General features: G+C 46.7%; 15 protein-coding genes and 1 non-coding gene across 16 annotated transcripts; 7 read left to right on the top strand and 9 right to left on the bottom strand.

Moving 5' to 3' along the window:
* Position 1: 1 nt before the first annotated feature.
* PICMEDRAFT_14054 (hypothetical protein) lies at positions 2-1,953 on the bottom strand. The gene has a single exon (XM_019160200.1). It carries the CDS (start codon positions 1,523-1,525, stop codon positions 191-193), a length of 1,335 nt encoding a protein of 444 aa, XP_019019602.1. The 5' UTR covers positions 1,526-1,953; the 3' UTR covers positions 2-190.
* On the bottom strand, positions 1,875-1,958 carry PICMEDRAFT_t8. The gene has a single exon. It is a non-coding gene; the product is annotated as a tRNA-Leu (tRNA).
* A 709-nt stretch (positions 1,959-2,667) lies between these two features.
* Positions 2,668-4,260, top strand: PICMEDRAFT_70120 (hypothetical protein; the record flags this gene model as incomplete). Its single annotated transcript, XM_019163562.1, has 1 exon — positions 2,668-4,260. The coding sequence occupies one exon, from the start codon at positions 2,668-2,670 to the stop codon at positions 4,258-4,260; it is 1,593 nt and encodes a 530-aa protein (XP_019019601.1).
* Positions 4,261-4,385: 125 nt separating this feature from the next.
* Positions 4,386-5,492, bottom strand: PICMEDRAFT_70119 (hypothetical protein; the record flags this gene model as incomplete). The annotated part of the gene is made up of 1 exon (XM_019163561.1): positions 4,386-5,492. The coding sequence occupies one exon, from the start codon at positions 5,490-5,492 to the stop codon at positions 4,386-4,388; it is 1,107 nt and encodes a 368-aa protein (XP_019019600.1).
* Positions 5,493-5,826: 334 nt separating this feature from the next.
* PICMEDRAFT_70118 (hypothetical protein) lies at positions 5,827-6,984 on the top strand (the record flags this gene model as incomplete). Its single annotated transcript, XM_019163560.1, has 1 exon — positions 5,827-6,984. The coding sequence occupies one exon, from the start codon at positions 5,827-5,829 to the stop codon at positions 6,982-6,984; it is 1,158 nt and encodes a 385-aa protein (XP_019019599.1).
* Positions 6,985-7,151: 167 nt separating this feature from the next.
* PICMEDRAFT_56741 (hypothetical protein) lies at positions 7,152-9,470 on the bottom strand (the record flags this gene model as incomplete). The annotated part of the gene is made up of 3 exons (XM_019163196.1): positions 7,152-7,921; positions 8,138-9,307; positions 9,401-9,470. The coding sequence occupies 3 exons, from the start codon at positions 9,468-9,470 to the stop codon at positions 7,152-7,154; spliced, it is 2,010 nt and encodes a 669-aa protein (XP_019019598.1).
* PICMEDRAFT_14051 (hypothetical protein) lies at positions 9,401-9,700 on the top strand. The gene has a single exon (XM_019160198.1). The coding sequence runs from the start codon at positions 9,492-9,494 to the stop codon at positions 9,654-9,656; it is 165 nt and encodes a 54-aa protein (XP_019019597.1). The 5' UTR covers positions 9,401-9,491; the 3' UTR covers positions 9,657-9,700.
* A 78-nt stretch (positions 9,701-9,778) lies between these two features.
* Positions 9,779-12,124, bottom strand: PICMEDRAFT_14050 (hypothetical protein; the record flags this gene model as incomplete). The annotated part of the gene is made up of 1 exon (XM_019160197.1): positions 9,779-12,124. One exon carries the CDS (start codon positions 12,122-12,124, stop codon positions 9,779-9,781), a length of 2,346 nt encoding a protein of 781 aa, XP_019019596.1.
* Positions 12,125-12,501: 377 nt separating this feature from the next.
* Positions 12,502-14,682, top strand: PICMEDRAFT_70115 (hypothetical protein; the record flags this gene model as incomplete). Its single annotated transcript, XM_019163559.1, has 1 exon — positions 12,502-14,682. The coding sequence occupies one exon, from the start codon at positions 12,502-12,504 to the stop codon at positions 14,680-14,682; it is 2,181 nt and encodes a 726-aa protein (XP_019019595.1).
* A 75-nt stretch (positions 14,683-14,757) lies between these two features.
* Positions 14,758-16,155, bottom strand: PICMEDRAFT_70114 (hypothetical protein; the record flags this gene model as incomplete). Its single annotated transcript, XM_019163558.1, has 1 exon — positions 14,758-16,155. One exon carries the CDS (start codon positions 16,153-16,155, stop codon positions 14,758-14,760), a length of 1,398 nt encoding a protein of 465 aa, XP_019019594.1.
* A 95-nt stretch (positions 16,156-16,250) lies between these two features.
* PICMEDRAFT_82835 (hypothetical protein) lies at positions 16,251-17,989 on the top strand. The gene has a single exon (XM_019164995.1). It carries the CDS (start codon positions 16,499-16,501, stop codon positions 17,918-17,920), a length of 1,422 nt encoding a protein of 473 aa, XP_019019593.1. The 5' UTR covers positions 16,251-16,498; the 3' UTR covers positions 17,921-17,989.
* PICMEDRAFT_70112 (hypothetical protein) lies at positions 17,958-18,899 on the bottom strand (the record flags this gene model as incomplete). Its single annotated transcript, XM_019163557.1, has 1 exon — positions 17,958-18,899. One exon carries the CDS (start codon positions 18,897-18,899, stop codon positions 17,958-17,960), a length of 942 nt encoding a protein of 313 aa, XP_019019592.1.
* A 334-nt stretch (positions 18,900-19,233) lies between these two features.
* Positions 19,234-20,322, top strand: PICMEDRAFT_70111 (hypothetical protein; the record flags this gene model as incomplete). The annotated part of the gene is made up of 1 exon (XM_019163556.1): positions 19,234-20,322. The coding sequence occupies one exon, from the start codon at positions 19,234-19,236 to the stop codon at positions 20,320-20,322; it is 1,089 nt and encodes a 362-aa protein (XP_019019591.1).
* Positions 20,323-20,491: 169 nt separating this feature from the next.
* Positions 20,492-21,088, bottom strand: PICMEDRAFT_9018 (hypothetical protein; the record flags this gene model as incomplete). Its single annotated transcript, XM_019165055.1, has 1 exon — positions 20,492-21,088. The coding sequence occupies one exon, from the start codon at positions 21,086-21,088 to the stop codon at positions 20,492-20,494; it is 597 nt and encodes a 198-aa protein (XP_019019590.1).
* Positions 21,089-21,356: 268 nt separating this feature from the next.
* Positions 21,357-21,767, bottom strand: PICMEDRAFT_70109 (hypothetical protein; the record flags this gene model as incomplete). Its single annotated transcript, XM_019163555.1, has 1 exon — positions 21,357-21,767. The coding sequence occupies one exon, from the start codon at positions 21,765-21,767 to the stop codon at positions 21,357-21,359; it is 411 nt and encodes a 136-aa protein (XP_019019589.1).
* A 708-nt stretch (positions 21,768-22,475) lies between these two features.
* On the top strand, positions 22,476-24,035 carry PICMEDRAFT_70108 (hypothetical protein; the record flags this gene model as incomplete). Its single annotated transcript, XM_019163554.1, has 1 exon — positions 22,476-24,035. The coding sequence occupies one exon, from the start codon at positions 22,476-22,478 to the stop codon at positions 24,033-24,035; it is 1,560 nt and encodes a 519-aa protein (XP_019019588.1).
* Positions 24,036-24,076: the final 41 nt, after the last annotated feature.

Genomic DNA, 24,076 nt, shown 5'->3' with positions numbered 1-24,076 from the left:
TCCCCTTCTCATGATCTGTTTTTTCTCTCCCTTTACCCCTTCAAATGTTTGGGTTTATGTGTATGTGATGATGTTTAATGTATAGTTTAATTAATCCAATAACAAAGTCTAGATACGCGGCTACAAGTGATTGTTCTAATTATGAATTTCATTTTATATTCATTTCATCATGTTTATAAAGGTGTAATTTCTACTTGCTCTCCATACGAGCCATTTCGCTAGAAACGATCTGGTTAAAGCTTCTGAACGCATCAAGGTACACATGGTGCCCCGCCCCAGCGACAATCTGCAAATGCGCATCTGGAGAGCCAGCGGCCTTCAACTCTTCGCACGCTAACACTCCGCCCTTGTAGTCCATCCAGTCGTGGTCGCCATACATCCATAGCGTTCTACCGGCATATTTCCCGATGGACCCAAGTCTCTCCACTAATGGATGTCTCGGTATACCTCCTGGCGCAAGGATGTAGTTCAGCATGTACTCGCCACTACCTTTGGCGTTGAAAATGGCGTAGGAATACCGATGCAACAATTTCACGTCCTCCTCGGTGAAAAGAGAGGAGACGGCTATTCTCCGGCTCGACCAGCCACTCACAAAGTAAGAGCCCAACGGTCCAGAATACCTAACCAAGGAAAACGGTGACACATTCCAGTTCCAAAGCCTTGTGAACCACTTGGGTGTGTTTTCTTCTATCTGCTTTGCACGGGAGTGGAAAATTCCTCCTGGGGAAACCTGAATCAGTGTGTCCCAAAACTGTCTCGGATTAGCAGCGGTCCCAGAGAGCTCTTTCTCTTGTCTCTGAAAAGCTTCTTCCATCGCCGAGCCACATCCAAACCGTTTCTTCAACATTTTGTACTCGTCTTTGTTGATGAACCCCTCTCCGCTGACCTCGTTCATCTGCAGCAAGAGGGAAAGGTAACCCCCCATTGAATGCGCAACGGCCAGAGTGTTCTTCTCGCTAAGCCCGCGTGCAACAAACCAATCCCGGAGTGGTACGGTAAAGAGCTTTTCGACAGTCTTGTGGTTCTCATAAGGGATCTTATGCGGGAAGTCAACTCTAGTGGAGCAACCGTAACCCGGGAGGTCGATGGCATGTATGTGCCATTGCAGATGTTTCTGTGCCAAGCTTTCGATGTTTTTCTCGAAAAAGCCAAGACCAGCGCCGTACCCGTGGATGATCACCAAATGTTTAGCGTTCTCTTCGCCAACAGTCTCGTTCCTGGGCTTGACGTGGAATTCGTTAATGTCTGGGAACACCAACGAGTTCGGACTTTTAAAGCTGATTACCTCCGAGGAGTGAGTTGCCGAAGGTTCTGGGTAGAAAGGCAAAGTGGAGAGCAACTCATCTTGCACCTTGAGCGGCGTTTTCTGTTTCCACCAGTGGTTGAAGCTCTCCGACATGGGCAAGGGGAAGATCTTAGGCGAGATCTGTGAAAGCGGAACTCCCGACGGTGACTTTGGCTTCCGGTGCGACGATTCAACGCTGGGTTCTAACTCGGCCTCGAGAACCGTGTTCCGAGTGGCCATTTTGATTGATGCAGTTGCCGCAACGGATGCTTTGCCTCTTCTTTGTGTGGCTAGACAATGTCCACGAGAGATGGCACCCCTGAAAGTGTTTGACCTTGCACGCAACGTTGTTACCCACAGAGCACTCCAACGAGCTGGACTTGATGCCCTACTTAAGCCTCGTTCTCTGTGCCCGCTTCGCCTGCCCTACCACGTTTCTTTTTGACAGTTCCTGTCTGCACCCCGGTCGTAACTACGTGGAAATATTCGACACATGAGGCTCCAGGACTACATTTCCCCGCGTAAACTCCATCCGCCGGCCACTTGCAACTATTTCCGCCTAACGCCGATATAGACAGCAAAAAAGTTCTGAAGGATGCGAGGTTCGAACTCGCGCGGACATACGCCCAACAGATCTTAAGTCTGCCGCCTTAGACCACTCGGCCAACCCTCCAATTTTTGTCAAAATTTTGGCTCGTGTTTGGTTTCAGCTTTTGATTTTGCTGAAAGCGCTAGCTGAGCCCTGGAAGCTGCTCCGGGTACTACACATTGAAACACCTTCAAGAGAATGCATACTGCAAGCCCCCAGCGTTGGCTGCAAGCTACTTCTTAGCTTGAAAATGGCGCTTACATAATCATCTTTTTTTTTGCTCGATAACCTGCAGCCAAAAATTTTTTAAAAAACAAGATGCTTAATCTCTTTCAAACATCCATATACCGCAATAGCAGACACCCAGAACAGCTGTTGACCCCTGGAAAGACCGCTACAATAGTGTTCTAACCAGTACTTCCCACTGACGGGAGGGCAAAGACTGTAGTGACTCTGTGTGCAGCCCTAGCTCGCCCCAAAACCGGCTGTCGGCCGATCGTCCTCTTTCCCCGCGGAGTTTCTTTTTCATTTATAACGACACGTCTCGGGAAAAGAAAAGAACACGTTGTACCCGACACGTGTATTTTTCGCTGGGCCCTCTCGCCAGTACCGGTGATCTGGCGACCTGAATTTTCAACTTCTTTGCCTTCCGTGCCCGCCGTGTTGAGTAAGACGGACTTCTACTACTTCCTTCTGCGTGGCTCCCGTACTTCTTCTCCGGTCTTCTTCCGCCTCTTCTCCTCTGCGTGTATTTCCTGTGTCTGGAGCTCAAGAACCCCTAATTCTCTAAGCCATGCAATTCTCAATCAAAGCCGTTGCCGCTATTCTGGCTGCAATCACAAACATCGCCTCAGTCTCTGCTGAGGGCGCAACTGCTCCAGAAGATTCTGCCGTCGTCAAGCTTACCGAAGCCACATTCAAGGACTTTATTGCCAACAACCCATACGTTTTGGCGGAGTTTTTTGCGCCATGGTGTGGCCACTGTAAGAAGTTGGGGCCTGAATTTGCGTCTGCTGCAGACTCCCTGGTCGAAACCAACCCAGACATCAAGTTGGCTCAAATAGACTGTACTGAGGACAGAGACCTCTGTGCACAATTTGACATCAGAGGTTACCCAACCCTGAAGGTTTTCAAGGGAGAAGCCGCCCCTCCTTCCGATTACGCAGGCCAAAGACAATCGGACTCAATTATCAACTACATGGTCAAGTTGACCTTGCCTGCTGTCCAAGTTTTTGATGACACCGCCGTGTTGGAAAAAACTGTGGAAGCGCTTGCCGAGCCTTTGGTCCTCCAGGTTCTTCCTGAAGGCGTGGAGAAGAGTTCTTCAAATGAAACCTTTTACCAAGTTGCTGACAAATTGAGAGAAAGCTTCACCTTTGGTACGACTTCCGACCCTAAATACGTTGCCGAATACGCCAAGTCTGCCAAGAAACCAGCATACGTCATTTTCAGAAACGGTGAAGACGCCGAAGATGCCTCTGTCTACAAGGGCAAGGATATTGACGAAGAATCCGAGTTACTCATCGATTTCATTGACGTTGAGTCCAAGCCTCTCTTTGGTGAAATCACCGGTGCTACTTACCAGAGTTACACCAGCGCCAACATCCCATTAGCCTACTACTTCTACAGCACTGCGGAAGAACGCGATGCTGCAGATCCATTTATCAAGAAGCTTGCAAGAAAATACAGAGGTGAAATCAACTTTGTTGGTTTAGATGCCTCCCAATTCGGTATGCACGCTCAAAACTTGAACATGAAGGAAGAATTCCCACTTTTTGTGGTCCATGACCTTGAAGGCAACAAGAAGTACGGTATCGACCAATCCACACCACTTGATAACAACGCCATCGCACAATTTGTCCAGAAATTCAAGGCCGGTAAGCTAGAACCAATTGTAAAGTCTGAGCCAATTCCAGAGGTTCAAAACTCAACTGTCTACCACCTTGTTGGTGCTGAGCACGAGAAGGTCGTTAAGTCTGGCAAGGATGTCTTTGTCAAGTACTATGCCCCATGGTGTGGTCACTGTAAGAGACTGGCTCCTATTTATGAAGAACTTGCTGACCTTTACGAAGGTAAGGATGTCGTTATTGCCGAAATCGACCATACTTTAAACGATGTCGAGTCAGTGGATATCAAGGGTTACCCAACTCTGGTTCTCTTCCCAGCTGATGGTTCCGAGCCAATCTATTACGAAGATGCCAGATCTTTGGAAGCCATGGCTAACTTCATCAAGGAAAGCGGTTCTTTAAAAATTGATGCCTTAGTCGACGAAGAAGACGAAGAAGAAGTGAAAGAAACAGCAGCCGCTGAAACCATTTCTGAAACTACTGAAAAGGCAGAAACCACTGCTCCAGCCGCCGAAGCTGACGCTCATGATGAATTATAACTCAACTCTTTTGTACTATTTCAATCCCAACAATAAATAAGTAAAATTTGATTCTTTTCGCCTTTTTAAACATAATGTAGTTTTAGATCCAATCGGGCTATTCTATAAATTAAAGCATACATATCTTATTTAGTGTATATTTCAGAAGCCGCCTTGGATAACCTATTCATAATTGCTAATCCATGCTCTTCCTCTTCCACTCCCTCAACATAAATGATTTCGACCTCTTCTTTGTCGGAAGTTCTCAAAGCTGCAAACAGATTACGCTGTATTTCCTCACCGGTCTTCCCCAAATCAATTATCAAGGAAATATCTTTCCCACATTCACTCCAATACTTTGACCTTAAAACTGCAATTTTCTTCCCCTCCACATCATGTCCCTTTCTGTACTCACTTATCGCCTCCAAAGCATTTTTATACCCTTCAAACAACACAACTTTAGCAGTTGGAGAATAATGCTTATATTTCATTCCAGGCGTACGCACCTTCTCGTATTGACCAGCCGTTTTCTTACCCAAAACTATTTTCTCCCATCCATTACCAACGCTTGCAATTTCCTCAAGACTAACTCCACCAGGTCTTAGTAACATAGGAGGGTCCACCGTTCCGTCAACGACAGTACTCTCCAACCCAACAGTGCATTGTCCACCATCTATGACCAGGGGAATTTTTCCATCTAAATCTGCTAGCACATGTTCAGCTGTGGTTGGCGATGGCTTTGTAGATGCATTAGCAGAAGGTGCCGCCAAAGGTATATTTGAAAATTGAATAAGTGCACGTGCCACTTTGTTTTCAGGGAATCTCACTGCAAAAGTGTCCTGACCAGCCGTTACGACCGGGGAAACAAGACACTCCGGCGTATTAGGTAGCACAATACTCAATGGGCCAGGCCAAAATTTGGCTACAAGCGGTTTGTAGATCTCCGGTAGCTCTGTATGAAAGACATCTTTAATCATTTCTAAGGACGAGATATGTGAGATCAAGGGGTTATCAGCCGGCCTATTCTTGGCTTCGTATATTCTTTTAACTGCGTCGGAAGATAATGATGAGGCACCTAAACCATACACTGTTTCTGTTGGAAACCCAACTACCTGTGACTCCTGCAATAGCTTAGCAGCTTCCTCCAATACATCCTTTGTATGACGGTCTGAAATCTCCATTTCATTTGACTCATTGTCAAACTTTATTGTAGATGGGTCAATTTTCAGTACCTTTGTTTTGTATTTATCCATAGTTTTGCAAAGAACACTGAACTGACGAGAATATATGCTCATTTACTGATAATAAAGTACGAAGTGCTAGCACTGGAATAACATCATCGGAATTTTTCAAACTTCACTTTTATAATCTCCATTTAAGGATAATAGCTATGAAAAAAAAAACTGAAAACTGATGTCACACCGCGACAACAAAATATGTTGCACCTTTTAGCAATCTTGTGGAGTTGGTGAACTTTGTGACAGACACTCATCGGTAAAGCACGAATGTATGCTGAAACTGATTTGTGCTTGCTTCTACTGCGAGCCAACATTATAGAACTACATTGACACGTAGGAGTAATAAAGAATGTTTGGATTCGCAAAAAAACTAGTGAACTCAATAGAGTCACAACTTTCCTACGACGGTTCATCTGATCATAACTCAAGGGTTGACGAATCACGCCAAGGACTGAGAATACAGTCAGTGAAGCCAAACTCTATCGGATCTGACCATGGATTTGAATCGTGGTTTGACTTTATTGTTGGGTTGAATGGAACTGACATTTGTGCATATTTGCAATTGAACACAGAAACAGGACAAGTAAATTATGAGAATATGCTGAACTACATAAAACATGAAGTCGAAGTGTCAGATAATGATCTTACTTTTAGCGTTTTCTCTTCTAAAGGTTCTGTGCTAAGGGATGTCATAATTACAAGCGCCGAAGTGAAAGACTCCTTATCCAAGACAACCCCTCCGTTGGAAGAAGTCAGTTTATCTGCAGATTCCACAGACACCATAGGCCTTCAATGGACTCCTAACTTAGGCATCTCTTTTCAATTAACACCTTTAACTACAGGATTTTTTATGTGGCATGTTTTGCGTGTTCATCCTGGATCGCCGGCCTACCTAGCAGGAATTATACCCGATGAATATATTATTCAATCACAAGATGGTCTACTTGCCACAGGTGGAGAAGATTTATTAGCTAAAGTTTTGCAAAGCCAATATGCAAAAGCAGGTGATGGGTGTGAGGTGGTGCTATATGTGTATAATTATGATTCTGATTGTGTTAGACCTGTTAGAGTGATACTCAAAGCTGGTTCATCGTGGGGAGGAAGGGGTATATTGGGTTGTGATGTAGGTTACGGTTTACTACATCGGGTACCTGAGGTAATTGGGAAATTCCAAACCAAATCAGTAGACCAGCACCTTCCAGGAAGTGCTTCGACTGTAACTGAACTTGTTCCAGAGGTTCCATTGACTCAACCCCCTGAATTCTTACCATTACAGGTGACAGCTCCAAGCTTTAAATCGGATGGTGTCGGTGAGAGTGTGGACGAAGCGGCAAAGTCCGTTGTTAGTAGCACTCACAGAAAACGTGGCCATCAATCGGCGCATACAGCTGTTAACTTGGAGGCGTATTTTGATGAGCAGACCGAGAAGAGCAAGGCTGTAGATAGTGCTTCCACTAAAGAAACTGGATCTGTTCCACCACCACCACCTCCCCCAAAAAAAGCTTAGTGAAATGTGTTGTTTTACTTTTTTAGATTATTTACGAAAATACATGCCCGTATAAGCACTCTAAAAGTCCCAAATATTCTACAGTGGTACAAAAAAATTAATGAATATTATTTATCAAACTTTATGCTTCCAAAGTGGGGAAGAAAATGACATAAATCTTGCAAACATCAACTATCTACAAGATCATAAAGTTTTTCCAAATCGTAAGTTTCTCTCCAGTGATCACCCCTTTTGATAATGATAACCAACAATACACTCAAAGCTGCAGTAACACCAGCGCAAATACTAAAGAGTACTCCGGTACCGATAGCTTTAATCAAAGGCTCAGTTGCAAAAGAAACTCCAGCAGCCATGATCATTCTTATGAAATTATTCAAAGCAATACCCGTGGCTCCTTTACCTGGCAAACAATCTGCAAGGTAGGTAACTGTAACCCCAATAACAATCATTTGGGCAAATCCAAATAAGGCAGTGCCAATTAATGGAGTAACCCAATGCTCACCATACTCTAAACACCAGCCTGTGATGAGTAAAGAGCAGGGTAGTATGGCAGCAGCTACGTAAACATTTATGCCAAACCTAGCCTCTGGAGCAACGATACCATATTTTTCAATCTTTTTCTTTAACAAGTAGTCGTTGAACTTCCCACCCCAGATGGATGCAATGAAATAAGTAACGGAGTTAGGGATATAAACTAAACCGACAAGTATTGGAGTAAAATTGTATGGGGCTTTGGAATACATGTAAGTTAATGTCATATTCTGCACATATAGTGCAGCAAAGCACGGTGCTGAGTAAGCCATTGCTAAAAAGACGGGTGGATATCTAATAAAAATGAATGCCTTCAATGGTGAATAGAGGTAGATTTTCATATAATGCATTGCTAAGTGGAACTTACCGCTACGCTCTATTCTATTGATTCTAACAAGTTCAGCTGCTAATGACTTTCTTCTTCTCTTTCTGTTGTCAATAAAATTGTTGGTATTCTTTGTAGGAACCTTGGATAAGGGGACAGCGGCATCCATGACTGGAATTTCATCCTGATCATCATCACCATAATCATCATTATATTCTTCATTATAGTCATCATAATCATCATCCTTCTCTGCATTGTCAAATTTTTGCTTAGGGGCAGTAGCTTTTGCAGCCAAGCTTTGAGGCCCGTCAATCGATGGTCGTGTCTTACGTGTAGAAGCAACAGATGGTTTCCTGCTTCTATTACTGCCTTCTTTCTTAATACCGCCACCTGCAAATGATTGGTGCGTGGACATTCTTGTCAAGAGCTTGTTCAAATGCTCAACCTCTTCCTCTGAAACCATATCATCATCCGAAATAGCTTCAGAATCAATAGATCCCACCGGTGAAAGAGGTAACCCTGACGGATTAATATTTGAATTATGAGGGATATTCTGTTGGTTAGCGCTATTCACATCACGCTTGGGATCGTTGAGGGGATCATCAACAACCGGAGGCACAAGTTTCTTGGCACACTTCTCGCCGGCTGTTTCCTCATCCGCCTTCGGTATTCTATTCCTTCTTCTTTCACGTAAAATTTGTCGAATAGCCTCTCGATTATCTTGTTTTCTCAATGTTTCAGGCAAGAAAAAAATGATCATTAAACAGCACCCACCGCTGAGACAGACCAAAAACCATTGGGTAGCTCGCCATCCAAATCTTTTGTTACTCGTGATGGCACCACCGATGATAGGACTCAAAAGAGGACCAGCAAGAGGACCCAAGTAGAACAAACCCATGGCCACACCTCTTTTCGTTATCGGATATAAGTCACCAATTGTTCCTGCACCCACACTCTGCACACTGGCAGCACAGCCACCACTTAAAATACGAAACCCAATGAGAGTATTTATGCTGTTGGATAATGCACATCCTATGGTAAAGCCGAGATACATTATAAAAGAAATAATGTAGATGGAACGTCTGCCATGCCTCTCAGAAAAATTACTCCACCATAGAGGAATCACACCCAACGTGATAAGGTAGACACCGATGGCAACATTGAGGATGGTAATCGTAGTGTCCAAGTCTGCAACTGCATCATCTGAAGCAGGAAGCAAGATTGAGGTTCCCATTGGCCCAAGCATTGCACAGAATGCAATGATAAAAACGATTGCTCGTCTGAGGCTAGGTGGTAAGTTTCTGGCATCTTGATACTCCGGTATCATGCAAAAACTGGAAAGCAAACCACGTCGGTTCTTTTTGGGAACAATTTGCGAATCATCGAACTTGATCGTTGTAATTCGAGATAAGAGGGTGGTTGATTTTGCCAACTCCTTTCCCTCTTTTTTTTGAGAATCGAAAGGAGCTGAAGAAATTTTAGATGACACAGAGGATGTGTCATCTTCATTATTGTGGGCGGAATGTGCTGAAGAATCCGTGGTCTCTAATGAATCAGGACCAGGAGAATGCTTAGATACGGTAATATTCTGCAACCTCTGTACTGAAGACGGTTTTCTGCTGCCACTCATCTTTGCTATATCTGTCTTTCCATGGGTAAAAAAGAATACGAGGCGGAATGTGCCTATGCTCAACAGAGAGAAACAGAAATCGTCTCAGGTAACGATGAATCTTTTGCATCGAAAAGGGCTCTCTTATCGGCGTGCAGAAGACTCATGTCCGAGGAGAAATGGCGAAAAAAAATCTCAACTATGTAGAAAATTTTCGGAGCACTCGCTGCACATATCCGTACTGGGGCGGGAAAAGCTGTCCGCTCCTCTTCTATTCTTACAAACTGTTTATCTATATGAGGTTGATACTTGAAAGCTCGACCTGTGTGCTACTTGAATGCTTCTGCAACAAGATCTTTAAGCTCGGAGGTTACAACTTCTTCGTGCGTCCCGTTACCCATCTTGTCGTCGCCTTTGGCGTCAGGAAGCAGTCCACTGAACATCTCGTTGTACTCATTAGGTTCCGTGGAGACAAATTCAGTCGGCCTAAAACCGGTTCCGGGCCTTTTCAAGGGGTCTGCTCCGGCAGCAGGCTTTTTGTACTTGTCGCTATCGCCTATGGCTTTTTGTAGATAGCTTGGAATCGGAAGTTTATTTTTCGTGTAATAAATTTTCCAATTTCTGGCCTTATCTTTCAATTGTAAAGAGCTTCGATTTTTTAAGTTTTCATTTATTGTACCACCAGGCCCATACAATTCCAAAATTGCTGTCCAATGCGTTCCCTTTTGCATCAATCCTTTCTTCAACGTCTCCTCTTCCTCAGCAGTCCAGATCCTTCGGAAAGTCGAAGGTCTGTTAGCTCTCGGCCGTTTGGCGGCTTTACTCTTGGATGAAGTGTCTGTCAAGCTATCGTTATTAATGTCTGACCCTCTTTGCTCATGAGAATCCTCGCTCTTCCGTTTCTTAGCATCTTCGCTATTACCTTCTTCTTCGCTCGGACTTGCATAAGAGTCTGCCGAGGCCTGGTTTGCCTTGTCCAGGGTTGCCTCTGCAGAAATCAAGGTATTCAGTCTATTGAGTTCAGAAGATAATTTTCCCTTTGGACCCCAAATTAAAAATCCAACGTTTTTGGAAACGTATTCGAGTAGGTCATTTAGGAATTTTATCCACTCATACTTTTCCATGAGAGAGCTATCTGCCTCTGAGTTGAGGAGCGTCTGTTTTCTGAAGTCGCATCGGCTCAAAAAGTCTAGCTCTGCTGGTGTGAACAAAGCAGAGTTCCTCTCTAGCTTTATTCCGGCAGCTTCATAGAAAGGATCTTTTCTGCGCAAAAGAATCTCATCCATATTTTCTGGGAACAAATCGTGGATAATATCTTCCTTGGACCTATCTCCAAGTTCAATGGCTGAGATGTATGCCTGCGTTTTCAATTCTAGGTACAAAATAGCTTGTGCTTTCAGAAATTTCGTTTGATTTCTTTGCGCTTTCACTGATCTGTTTTCTTTTTGCAGAACATCTAGCAACGACTTGTCTCTCAGAAGGCTGAGAGATTCTGATGGCTCAAGATTTTGCGGCGGGCAAAAGACGTCCAAAAATGCTTCGTTTAAAAAGAAGAAACCAAGGTCGATCAAGCCTAATGTAGCAAGTAGGAAAGTGGACAAGTTGACTTTTCTAAGCGTTCCTTCAATTGTATCTTCTCTGCCCTTGAGAAACAGTGGAGCTTGCTGGCCATATTTCCACAATCCGAACGTGATGTTCTCCACCGTGAAAAACGGACTCTCTTCAGAATTGTATATTCTCTTCGTGGTCTCAAAAAGCTCGACCAGGTTGCCAAACGCTATACCCGTGTAAGATTCTCTATTGGACACCAATTCCATAATCTTCTGGTATGGCCCTTTCGCTATTATTCTGAGAATTTGAGTAGCTAGGTTGTCTAGCACCGGGAGGGTGTTTATTAGCATCTGCACATTGAAGGACAAATGGTCCGGAGCAGTTAGAAGCAGTGGCAATGCCGAAAGCTGCGCATTCACGTGGTTAACCTCTTTCATGCTGGTTCTGCTAGGATCCTGCATCAAATCCCGGTATGCCTGCAAGACCGATTGCGTTTCACTGGACTTTAGTAACTCACTGTTGGCTGGGATAGAAACGCCTTTGTAGGTATCAGTGGTAGTAGATGTGATAGCATTGCTTCTTTTACTATGCTTTCCAAGATCTGGATTTGCGCCATTTGCGTCTTCGTGCTTTTTGACACCACTCTGTTCACTGCTAGTGTGTGCTTCGGTTTGCGGCGTTCCAACAGTCTCATTACTCGCAGTTTCTGGCTCTTCCACGGTCTGCTTTCCTTTGTCTCCGACAACCGCCTCCAATCCACCCGATTTCTTATCTACTTCATCCGTGTGAGTCAAGTTGTCGGCCATCAGCTTCTGTAGGTGAATGTCAAAGTCTGCATCTGCAATTGAGTTGATGTCCAGGTTCAGCTCCGTCTCAAGAAAATCCATCTCGTTCTTGCTGAGTCTTCTTCTCTTAAAGTTGTTGGAAAGCGTCGAGAAATCGGTTTCAATTTCATGCAGCTCCTTTTCCAGATTTGACTCTAGATTAGCTGTGTCTTTGTGACCAGCAAGTTTCCGCAGACCTTCTTCATTTCCGTTGTTTTGCTCATCACTTGCAATCGCCTCGGAACCTTTACCCTTCGTATCTCCCGGGAGAAAGCTGTTCGGACCATCCTTCTCTGCCATCTGTGTGTGATTCACCATCCTTCGTGCTGTTCAAATGGTTCAGACTGTCTCTGGTGCAAACCTCGGAGGTCACTTTCCACCTCTTTTCATCTATTATGCGAAGTAAATAAATCTATCAAAAAAAATGGATTAAAACAAAACGAAAACACTAGATCTCCGGAGCTTATAACACCCGTGCACCGTGCCGCCGATCGGCCCAACGCGAAAGTTCCTGCGCGCAATTTGTCTTTTTTGGGCAAATTTCGTGCGTCTATTGCAATCTGAGACAGGAGTAGGACTGTTTCAAGAACGTAAAGAGGGTTTGGAAGAAGACAGGGAGTCCCCAGGAAGAAAGGAGCCGCTTCTTTATCTCTATTCGATAAACAGTTGACGGACAGATGTCTTTCGAAAGAGCAGACACATATGCCACCTCGGTGCTTCCTCCCCAGCAGGATGCATCGAGTGATCAGAACAGCGAGATAATAAAAGCCTTTAAGCGCTTCATCCTAGAGTTCAGAGTGGACAACGATTTCGTGTATAGAAATCAGTTGAGAGAGAATATTCTCTCCAAGCAGTTTCAACTAACTGTACATTCAGAAAACCTGATATCGTTTCATGACGAACTACACCAGAGACTCTTTGAAAACCCAAAAGATATCATACCTCTTTTCGAAAGAGCGATCACGGAGATTGCCAAGAGGAATATCTATTTGACCGATGAGGAGGCACCAAGCGTATTTCCGCAGTGTCAGCTAATTTTGTTGTCGAACGACAACAAAATTTCCATCAGAGATATCGATTCCGACAACGTGTCTAAGATTATCAAGATATCTGGTATCATCATCAGCACTACGATGCTCAACTCGAGAGCCTCTGAGCTTACCTTGATGTGCAGGAACTGTAGACATACACTAAAGATCAAGTCCAACATCAACTTGGGTTTGCCACAGTATCCGAAAAAGTGTCTAGCGCCACCGTTGCCGGATGGAGACAAACCAAACTGCCCCCCAAATCCTTATTTGATCGTACACGACAAATCGACATTTATCGACCAGCAGACGTTGAAACTCCAGGAAACATCTGACATGGTCCCGGTCGGAGAAATGCCTCGTCATATCACACTATTTGTGGATAGGTACCTTTGCAATGTCCTTGTCCCAGGTACCAGGTGCGAGATCATAGGAATATACGACACATACCAGAAAAAAGTGAGGAATACAGGCTCAGTTAATAATGCTGCCATTAGATCGCCGTACTTGAAGGTCTTGGGTGTCCAGACAGATGCAGATCTATTGCGGTCTGCAGGAGGGTTGAATAGGATCTTTTCGGAAGAAGAAGAAGAGGAGTTCATTGCATTGTCCAGAACACCAGACTTATATGAACGGTTTGTCAAATCGATTGCACCATCAATTTATGGTAATGAAGACATCAAAAGAGCAATAACTTGTCTTCTTTTCAGTGGGTCTAAAAAGGTCTTACCTGATGGAATGAGATTGAGGGGTGACATTAATGTTTTACTATTGGGTGACCCCGGTACGGCAAAATCTCAACTATTGAAGTTCGTCGAAAAAGTTGCACCGATTTCCATCTACACTTCAGGTAAGGGTTCTTCGGCTGCTGGTTTGACTGCATCTGTGCAACGTGACCCTGCTACAAGAGATTTCTATCTAGAAGGTGGTGCCATGGTTCTAGCCGATGGTGGTGTCATTTGTATCGATGAGTTTGACAAGATGAGAGATGAAGATCGAGTGGCGATTCACGAGGCTATGGAACAACAAACTATTTCTATTGCGAAAGCTGGTATCACAACAGTACTCAATTCAAGAACTTCTGTGTTAGCGGCTGCTAATCCAATTTTCGGTAGGTACGATGATATGAAGGCCCCTGGTGAAAATATAGATTTCCAAACCACCATTTTATCCAGATTTGATATGATTTTCATTGTCAAAGATGAATATGATGCACACAGAGATATGTCCATTGCACATCACGTTATGAATGTTCACACAAATGGTGGTAATAATGAAGAACAAACCGAAGGTGAGATTCCGATTGATTTAATGAAAAGATATATCCAATACTGCAAGCTAAAGTGCGCCCCTAGACTAACTCCACAAGCATCTGAGATGTTGAGCTCTAACTTCGTTGCTATACGTAAAGAAGTGAAGTTGAAGGAATCGTTATCGTCTGAAAGGTCCTCGATTCCAATCACTATCAGACAATTGGAGGCAATTATCAGAATAACGGAGTCATTGGCAAAGATGGAACTTTCGCCTATTGCTGATGTGAGACATGTTGAAGAGGCTATGAGACTGTTTAATGCTTCCACCATGGATGCCATCAAAGAAGGTAATACGGATAATGACGAAGTTTTGCAGCACATTGAAAACATTGAAAGTGAAATTAAAAGGAGACTGCCAATGGGTTGGAGTACGTCATATAACACTCTACGACAGACGTTTGTAGAGAAAGGCACTTACAGCATCGAGGCTTTAAACAAGACTTTGTATATCTTAGAAAGAAGAGAAGTTGTCCAGTTCAGGCATAACCGGTCGAGTATATTCAGATGTGGTGTTTGAAGCTCGGTGAATAAAAATGTATACAAACCTATGTAAACTCTCAAGTGTAATTTAGACGATAATAATACAAGAAAATCAGGCTATAACATGAAATCCTCCCTTCCCTTTACTAAGACCTTTTTGAACAATCTTTTCAATTTCGTGAGGGTCACTGGTTATACCGGTCAAGTTCTCGTAACCATCAGCAGTAACTAAAATGTCATCCTCGATTCTGACACCTCCAATGTACATATATTTGTGCACAATTTCTCTGTTAACAAACTTCTCCTGTTCTTCAGATATGTGCTCCAGCAAGAATGGGGAGAAATAGACACCAGGTTCATCGGTTATGACCATACCAGCTTGTAACTTTCTTCTCAGTCTTAAATTTCTTAGCATAATATTTTCATCCTCATAGTTTGCATTTCCACCTACATCGTGCGTATCCATTCCTAACAAATGTCCTAAACCGTGAGGATAGAACCAAGCTGATACCTTAGAGTTGAATATCTCATCTTCTGTACCATTATGGAAAAGTCCGAGCTCCAAAAAGTGCTTAATTAAAACTCTGTGCGTAAGTAAATGAAGATCTTCCCATGCGACACCTGGCTTAATTTCCTTCATAGCTTGCGCTTGCATATCTCTTACAGTTTCATAGACATCAAGGTGCTCTTTGGAAAACTTTCCGGTGATTGGGAAGCATCTAGTAACATCAGATGCATAACACTTCCACTCTGCACCGGCATCGATCAACACAGAAGTCTTACCATCCATTTGATCGTCGTTCTTGACATAGTGCAATGTGCCACAGGAAGGACCTGAGCAGCAGATAGGGTCATACGATTGGAACTTCGATCCTTGTCTGAGAGAATGGTATACAAACTCTGCATGAAGATGGGTTTCGTTAGTTTCAATAGGCAATGCAGACATAACAGCCATATGACAGTTGTCGGTAATTTCAGCAGCATGTCTCATCAATGAGATTTCAAACTCATCCTTTATTAATCTGGACTCGTCCAAAGCGTAGAAAAACGAAGTGTCTTTTGGGATCACCAGTTTTGCGAAAGCAGCCTTTGAATATTGATCGGTGTCAGTGGTGTAGATATCAAAATTGGAAGATTTCAAAGATTCCAACGTTTTGGTAACATCCTTTGCATATAAGACCTCATCAACATCGTACTCTTTAAGAGCATCTTCTGGGGAAAGTGGCAGCCCACTCCACATGATGTCTTCATCATCAATATTTGGAAGGAACAACGTGAGCTTTTCATTGAGAACGTTGAAAAGAATGAAAGCGCCTGCCATCTGATCAATACCAGACAAATAATGAAAGTATCTATTCTGTCTCAAAGGGGCAACCTGGTCACAGTAGGGATAGTTGGTATAAGTTGCAGATGCAATGAAAAACGCAATGCCATCTTTCTTCTCAGACTTCTTCTCAGCTAGAAAATGGTTCTTTACCTTTAACGCATGTGCTTTTGCTGGATACTTCATGTTTGTGGCTATTGTCGTCGCTGTGAAAATGACTCTTTTGCTAATCCAGCTAACCCCTTTGTGCAACATAAGGACCGGCCATCATCAGCAGTCTTTTCCTTCCAGGAGTGCACTTACACATCGATCCTTTAAGCCCATCTATCTTCCCCCATCTTCACCTCGGTCCGTGCCTTACGGAGAAGAGGACCCACTTTCGCGGAGCAATTACCTGTTTGGGCAATGCTGCCGTGTTGTGACATGTTTCGGAGCAAAACTGCCGACTTGAACTAGCTCTGAGAAACATTTGGATATCGGAGAAGCAGGAGAGGGCTTGAGCGGAGGTGGGTACAGTTGTTTGAGAGAAATGTCCAGGCAAAAGATTCACTTGCTGACTGAGCAGAATGGCATTGAGAGCGGTGTACTAGACGAAGTGCCGAGAAAGAAACAAAAGAAAGAAATTGAAAGTGAAATTACAGACGACGGTGGAAACGAAAATGAAAATGAAAATGAAAAGGGAAATGGAAATGGAAAGGCGGAAGAGTCAGATGAGTTTGACGACTTAGAAGATACTGTGCGGACAGAAACAGTTGGCCTGAAATATACGGACAGCGATATTTATTTGGACACGGTTAATCGCAAAGTTCTCAACTTTGACATGCCGTTGATATGCAGCGTAAGTCTTGCAACTACAAACATACACATCTGTCTCGTATGTAACAGGTACCTTCAGGGAGCATCATTATCCTCTCCTGCGTTTACGCATGCGGTAGATACTAATCATCATGTGTACATCAACACCCAAACGTCTAAGTTCATCATTTTGCCAGAACAGCTGGTATTATCAGAAAATCGGTCAAAAGATCTACGTGACATACAGCTGTTATTGCAGCCAAAATTCGGAAAGCAGCTGATTTCGGAGCTTGATAGCCGGCCTCTTGAAGGAAAGACTATGGCAGGCGAAGCTTACGATGTTGGATTTGTTCCTCTAGTGAATGATTATATGTCAGATATTATTGATACGAGGTTCGATGCCAAAGAGGGTAATTCTATACTGAAACACAACACACTCTACTACGCTCTTTTGCATCTGCCATTAGTGAGAGATCATCTACTTGAATACAAAAATTCAGAATCAACGCCCTTGTCGAATCAACTGTCCAATTTGACAAAGAAAATTTGGTCCCCTTACCTTTTCAAGAATTTCACTTCATCTTTTGCGATTGAATATTATCTACTGTCGTGCCGGCTACCGACAAAAATTCTTGACGATGTCCGGCTGTTTTACACATGGATATTGAACACTTTGATGAAAGAGAACAAGAAATTATACAAAGATCTTTTCACCGGGAAGCTTGTAAGCAAGGGCGGTGCAAAACCAATAAAGTTTATCAATCTCACGGTAAAATTACCGCAACAGTCCGTTTTCAAAGGCAGCACGTCTTTATCCATCGAACAGTACGACTTGATGACGCTTATCAAAGAAAAAGGATATCAGGTCCTCAAATTTCCCCAGTATCTAGTCATTTACATTGATCGAACTAATGACGTACAACTAGAGGGAATTGAACAGCAGTTGAACAAGAGCATTGTCAAGTTTGACCCAAACACCCTCCAGTTGAATGAGCGGACTAATTACAAGCTTCTTGCCAATATCACAGACAGTAAGGTACAAGTACTCGACAAGTCGAGGAAAAGATGGATGGAGTTTGACGGAGTCGGTGTGAAAGAGGTGGAGAAGGAGCTTCTTTTCATTGCCAACTCTCAGCTACAAATCTGGGAAAAATGACTTTCGGTTTAGATAATCCGATTCTTTTGTTATTTGGTTATATAGCTAATCTATTAACATTACTTGTGACTATGGATACATTGTTGTCCTCGATCAAGTTTTCTGCGGTTGCTGTGAGATGCTTCTTAGGATCTTGCTTACCAACGTACCTCGTTTTCAGTTGATCTTCTGTCAAAGTCTTCTCCTCCTGGATTCTTTCGACGTACTGTTTGGCCACCTTGATGAGCTTCTTCGAGCCTTCGAGGTTTTCGCAGTCTTGATCGTCGTAGTTCTTTAATTTGAGTCCGCTTGTCCATTCCTTCTTGTGTAGGTTCAACAACATATCTGTTTCTTTCTCTGTTTTCCTGTAGTCGATGTTCAACGAGTAATAACTTCTGTTCAACCCGTGCAACAACGCCTGGATGGTTGGCTTGTTGAGCAACCCCACGTTGGACGTGGTCTGTCTGGGTTCCTGACCCATCATCAGAACTTGCGAGGGAATCGAGCGGAACGCATCGATGACAACCTTACCCTTGACACTCTGGATTGGATCTATGACCACCGCAACGGATCTCGGGTTGAGCTGCTCGAAACTCTGCTGCGTATTCACATCGACACTCGACAACCAGCACCCGAAACCTGGATGGGAATGGTACCAGCCAACAACCATTTGGTCTCTACCGGTCTGCTTGAGCATGTCCATCATCTTGGTCTGGAACACGTCGTCAACAGCCTCGACAGACACTCCGGTACCACTTTGGGGCATGGCGAAAACGTCCACAACTGTGATCGTGAAGTCGTCCACAAACTCGCCCAACATCAACCCCATCACTTCCATTGGAACACCTGCACGCCCGTGCTTGAGCATCTTGAGCAACGCAAGTGACGATATGTACACGGTTTCTGCATTATCGATCGCAGGCGAATCCTGGAACCCTGGTCCGCCCATGCCGCCCATGCCGCCCATGCGGCCGCCCAAAAGCGATTGTAATCTCTCCATATTGTGTTTTGTCCTTTCTTTCTCTGCTTTGCCTTCTAGACCTCTGTGCTGTCCAAACTACCATCTGCTCACCAACTCTGAAGGAACAATAATACATAGCTGTCTTTGCCACTTCTGCGGAATCGCCCTTGTCGCCCGGGTGGAAAAACATGAGTGCGAGAGCAGTCTGGAGAGCGAGAGTGAGGGGGGGGGGATTGCCGGCAGTACACACATAGATGCTGAGTAGGAGGCGGCGTAAGAAGCAGACAGAAAGCTAACCACCCCAGCTACACTCTCTTATGAGATTCCTAGAGCCATCCGTCAGTAGAGCGCTATACTCCTGTACCAGAATCCGATGTCAATTCCTTTTGTTCTCTCAAAAACCCCGATTTACGATCACTGTTTCTCGGCAGACCGCCGCAACGTGGCCATCACCAAGGACAAGGACGTGCAGATCTTCAACCTGTCGAACCCATCGAAGCCGCAATTGATCACAACGTTGAAGCACCACGACAAGCCGGTCACCGCGGTGGACATTTCTGCAGATGGGAAGATTGTCACCTGCTCGCAGGACAGAAACGCTCTAGTGTGGACTCCGCAGGCCGACGGGTCGTACAAGGAGACGCTAGTTTTGTTGAGAATCAACAGGGCTGCCACATGTGTGAAGTGGTGTCCGAACGGCGCCAAGTTTGCCGTCGGGTCGTCTGCACGCGTCATCTCTGTGTGCTACTTCGAGGAGGAGAACGACTGGTGGATCGCCAAACACATCAAGAGACCAATCAAGTCCACGGTTCTGTCGTTGGATTGGCACGAAAACAGCGTTCTTTTGGCTGCCGGGTCCACGGACGGCCACCTGCGGGTCTTCTCGACGTTTGTCAAGGGGGTCGACTCGAAGCCGGCTGCCACCATCTGGGGTGAGCGGTTGCCCTTCCAGACGCTGTGTCTGGACGTCAATCTGAACGCATGGGTCCAGGATGTCAAGTTTTCTCCCGACTTGCAGTTTGTTGCCGGCGTGGGCCACGACGGAAGTGTCTTTGTCGTGTACCCTGGTGCCGGAGAACTGGAGGTGAGCAACGTGGTCAAGGTGAAGACCTCCAACTTGCCGTTCACCTCGTTGGTCTTTGTCAACCCCTCGAAACTGGTGTGTGCTGGTTACGACTGCCACCCGATTGTATTCGAGGGCAGTGGCTCGCAGGGCTGGAAGCAGACCTACGCCATCGACGACCCGAAGAAGAAGAAGGCCAACGTGGTGGAGAACCAGAGTGCACTCAACATGTTCAGACAGATGGACTTGAAGGGCTCCAGCGAGCCAAAGAGCAACACCTTGTTGACCGTCCACCAGAACACCATCACGTCCTTGAGACCGTTCCAGTCTGAGGCGAGCGGCTTGATAAGATTCAGCTCTTCCGGCAATGACGGTAAGGTTGTCATCTTTGATGTCTGAGTGCGGGCGGCCGAACGAGTTGTGTAATTTGCCGGCAGGTCGAGAACGCCTGTCCTTCTCCCTCAAGGGGTGCTGTTTAGTTTAGAATACAAAGATGAACATTATGTGCGATACAGTAGATATATATGGTATTATACAAACGGATAGGGCGGGGAGAGCCGAGAGACAATTAGTAGTCGTCCGGGTTGTTTATTTCGAGCTGGTCGGCGATCTGGCGGTGGATGTCCGCGGACATGGCCAGCTCGTGCTGGATTCTGTCGACGGCGTCCATGGTCTCCTCGTCGATTCCGGACCCGAGGTCGACGTCTTCGTCGTCGTCTGCGCCGTTGGGGTTGTTGTTGCTGTTGCCGTTGCCGTTGCTGCTGTTACCGTTACCGTTGCCGCCGCTGCCCTCGGCGTTCCCCTCGCCGCCCGCGTGCTCGTCCTCCATGTAGTCCATGGCGACGCTGTCGCTGTCCTTCAGCGAGTTGGCGCCGGACCCGTCGAGCAGCTGGTTCGAGTCCACGTGCAGAAGCACGTTGTGCACCGTGGACTTGAACACCGTGCTCAACACGCCCAGCGCCTTCTGCAGGTCCGTCGACAGCGACGCCAAGTTGGCGACGTTCTGCGGGTCCGCCGTGCTGATCTGCTCGTTCAGCTCCTCGAGTCTGGCCTTGACTGCCGTGAGGTTGGCCGCCAGAGACTGGTACTGCTGCAACAAGCCGATCTCCTCCTTCGAGAGCGTGGACGACATCAGGGAGTAGTCGATCGCTAGTATGTCCGACATGCTGGTTCTGTGCGTCTGGTTGTTGCTGCTGCTGCCGCTGCTGCTGCTGCTTCTGGTCCCTCGTCCGCTTCTCGTCCGCTCCGTCTCCATCTCGTTCTCATCCAACACGCTTCCATGCGGTAAACAAAGCTCATGAGCAGAGAAGGCGAGGCCGAGCCTGGGCCGCGCCCGGGGGCCGCAGCGGTGTTGAACTTTATCGAAAGCCTTTGCAGTATACAGGGAAGAAGCAGGAGGGGAAGAGGAGCCGCAGATGAGGAGGGCGGACGGGTCATGCGTCGACGGCGACGACGAACACGACGTTCACCGCAAGCAAGACGAGCCCCACGACGAAGAGAAAGCCCAACGTCGTCTTGAGCGAGTAGGTGTTCACGCGGTGCGCCTTGTAGTTGTAGATGCTCTGGAAGTACGAGAGACAGCCGACAAAGAGCGTCGCCATGCTGAGCAGAATGAAGAGGATGGACACGCCGTAGCTGAAGCGGGGCACCCACGGCGGCGGCCGGCGGTCGCCGTCGCCGCCGTCGCCCGAGGTGTCGAGACGGAAGTTGGTCACGATCGTGATGGCGATCGCCGCCAGCGTGATGCTGAACTTCACCCACGAGAGGGCGGTGCGCTCCGTCATGAGGATGTCCCGGGGCTCGCTGGTGGTGTTGTCCACCATGAGGTCTGTTTCCAGCAGCATGTTTGTGAGCTCGTGGAGCGTGCTGCGGTAGCCCGACACAGACCCGCTGGCTGCCGCCGACGAGACGCCTGGGTCCTGCGGCTCCGCCTTGAGGCCTTGGTTCTGTGGCCCCGGACGGGGCCCACGGTCCTTCGGCAGACGTGCTCTGCGTGCTGTGTTCTCCATGCTGCCGGGCACTGCGCTCTGGACCCGCCCTCCACGCTCCGGGCGTCCGACTGTGGCGCCGATAAGCCCCCGAGGACGTGAAGATGGCCACACAGCACCGCAACGGCATCGTCGCCGACGGAGACGGCCGTTTCCGTCTTCGGGGGGCCGATCGTCCCTCTCCCGCTCCGAGCGGCCTCTACACACCGCTGCGGGCGGTCTGCGGACGGCTGCTGGCATCAACAGAGCCTCAAGTACCGTCTGGCGACGCCGCCAGCATCTGGACGCAGTCTGGTCCCTGCCCCCCGTCTTGGCGCCCCTGCAATACCCTCTTTGCTGGCCACTGGGCCTTTATCGCCGTCGGAGGAGGAGGAGAAATGTGCCGCAGGGCACTGAAAAAATAATTTTTTTCGGGTACACAATTTTTTTGCATTTTTTTTCACTCTATCATGAATTGCAAGAAGGCAGGAAGTGGATTTAGAGGAAGAAAGAGGAGTTCGGACGGCACAGAGCAGGAAGAGCAGCAGAAAAGACAGAGAGATATATCAGGAAGAGCAGCAGACGATGTCAAACTACTCTAACATCGACACACACTCGCACGGGGTGGCGGGGCAGGGCCAGGCCACAGTGCTCTGTTGCAACTGTGGTGTTCCCATGGACGGATCCACGGGATTGGTGATGTGCTACGACTGCATCAAGCTGAACGTGGACATCACGAACGGAATCCCAAGAGAGGCGAATTTGAGTTTCTGCAGAAACTGCGAGCGGTTCCTCCAGCCGCCGACAAACTGGATCAAGGCGGAGTTGGAGTCGAGAGAGTTGCTAGCACTCTGTCTCAGAAGATTGAAAGGGTTGAACAAGGTGCGGTTGATCGACGCTGCGTTCATCTGGACGGAGCCGCACTCGAGAAGAGTCCGGGTGAAGTTGACGGTGCAGGGGGAGGCGTTCTCGAACGCCATCATACAGCAGAGCTTCGAGGTGGAGTACGTGGTCATCGCGATGCAGTGTCCGGACTGCGCCAAGTCGTACACGGCCCACACGTGGAACACCGCGGTGCAGATCAGACAGAAGGTTCCGCACAAGAGAACGTTCTTGTACTTGGAGCAGTTGATTCTCAAGTACAACGCTCACGTGGACACGATCTCGATCAAGGAGAACAAGGACGGGTTGGACTTCTACTACGCGAAGCAGAACCACGCCGTCAAGATGTTGGACTTCCTCAACTCCACCGTGCCAATGAAGTCCAAGAAGTCGGAGGAGTTGATCACGGCGGACATCCACTCCGGCACCTCCGTCTACAAGTTCTCGTACTCGGTCGAAATCGCCCCCATCTGTAAGGACGACCTGGTCATCCTTCCAGCCAAGTTGGCCAAGTCCATGGGCAACATCTCGCGGTTGGTGTTGTGCTCCAAGATCACCAACTCCATCCAGTTCATAGACCCGGCCAACTTGCACATAGAAGATATGCAGGCCACCGTGTACTGGCGTTGGGGCTTCCAGTCGCTTGCCGACGTGACCCAGCTTGTCGAGTTCATGGTCTTGGACGTCGAGCCGACGGGGGAGAGAAGAGGCAAATACTTGATGGCCGACGTGACGTGTGTCCGGGCCAGCGACATGGGCGGGTCCTCGAACGAAGAGTTCTACATCAGATCGCACTTGGGGGGGCTTCTCCATCCGGGAGACTCTGCCATGGGCTACTACTTGAAGAACTCGAACTTCAACAGCGATCTCTTTGACGAGTTGGACGCAGACAACGTTGTCGACGTTGTCCTCGTGAAGAAGCACTACCTCAGATCCAACAAGCGCACCAAGAACAGACACTGGAAGTTGAAGAGAATGGCGAACGAGAGAAAGGACATTGTCGCCACCGAGGTGTTGGACTCCAGACAGGCCAAGCAAGAACAGGAGCGTGCAGAGAGAGATTACGAGTTGTTCTTGCAAGAGTTGGAGGAGGACGAGGAGCTCAGACAGAACATCAACTTGTACAAATCCGACAAGGTGCCCAAGCCAGTCAACCCCGACGATATGGTCGACGAGGATGCCGACGCTGAGGATGACGATGCTCCTCAAATTGACATAGACGAGTTGTTGGACGAGTTGGACGAGATGAACTTAGAAGACTGATTCAGCTTTTTTTTTTCTACTATATAGCATGGACTACAACC

Source organism: Pichia membranifaciens (assembly GCF_001661235.1).
Source record: "Pichia membranifaciens NRRL Y-2026 unplaced genomic scaffold PICMEscaffold_1, whole genome shotgun sequence".
In the NCBI taxonomy this organism is placed as follows: Eukaryota; Fungi; Ascomycota; class Pichiomycetes; order Pichiales; family Pichiaceae; genus Pichia; species Pichia membranifaciens.
The sequence above is the reverse complement of the archived record's forward strand: the minus strand, read 5'-3'. Positions and strand labels throughout refer to the sequence as shown.